The sequence below is a fragment of the Hemitrygon akajei genome, chromosome 11 (assembly GCF_048418815.1).
Source record: "Hemitrygon akajei chromosome 11, sHemAka1.3, whole genome shotgun sequence".
Taxonomy (NCBI): Eukaryota; Metazoa; Chordata; class Chondrichthyes; order Myliobatiformes; family Dasyatidae; genus Hemitrygon; species Hemitrygon akajei.
The window spans coordinates 163,002,755-163,003,418 of NC_133134.1; the positions used below are offsets into that span (position 1 = coordinate 163,002,755).

Here is a 664-nt window from a genome sequence, read left to right on the forward strand (position 1 = left end):
TTGTATGGTGTGTGTGTGTGTGTGTGTGTGTGTGTGTGTGTGTGTGTGTGTGTGTGTGTGTGTGTGTGTGTGTGTGTGTGTGTGTGTGTGTGTGTGTGTGTGTGTGTGTGTGTGTGTGTGTGTGTGTGTGTGTGTGTGTGTGTGTGTGTGTGCGCGCAACCCACAGACTGTTCAGTTGTAATTTGATGTGTGTCTCTGGAGACATTTGATGGATTAAAGTTAAGCAGCTCCATTTCCGCGTACCACCTGATTTCGGAGGCTGCGCGCCATATAAATGCTCTTTGCTTGCTGATCTCAGCTTCTCTTGACAATCCCTCCTCCTCCTCCCTCCCTCCCTCCTCCCCCTCATACGGGCTGAGCAACATCACACAGGAGCTGTCCCGGTGCTGAATCTAGAACAAGGACTAACACTTGCGGGGGCTTCGAACATTATTTTGGATTTCTTTTTTAAAATTTTCTATTTTTTTTAAAAATGCCTCGATCCTTCCTCGTTAAGAAGGTGAAATTGGATGATTTCCACTCTTCTTCTGCAGTCTCAGCTACAGAGCATCACCTTGATAACGCGTATGCAATAACCAAGTCTATTACAGACTCTGTAGGGAGCTTAGGGCTCCGGGTCACGGAGAACGGTGAGTTCACAGATCAATTTGATTTATTTATACAT

At 46.2% G+C, this 664-nt stretch overlaps 1 protein-coding gene across 1 annotated transcript in view; it reads left to right on the forward strand.

Annotated features, from left to right (window-relative positions):
- Positions 1–356: 356 nt before the first annotated feature.
- Positions 357–664, forward strand: part of LOC140736217 (transcriptional repressor scratch 1-like) — a 56,108-nt gene continuing 55,800 nt past the window's right edge. Inside the window, exon 1 of the mRNA XM_073062125.1 lies at positions 357–629. Coding sequence (XP_072918226.1) covers positions 473–629 — 157 coding nt within the window. The 5' untranslated portion in view covers positions 357–472. The remainder of the gene's footprint in view (positions 630–664) is intronic.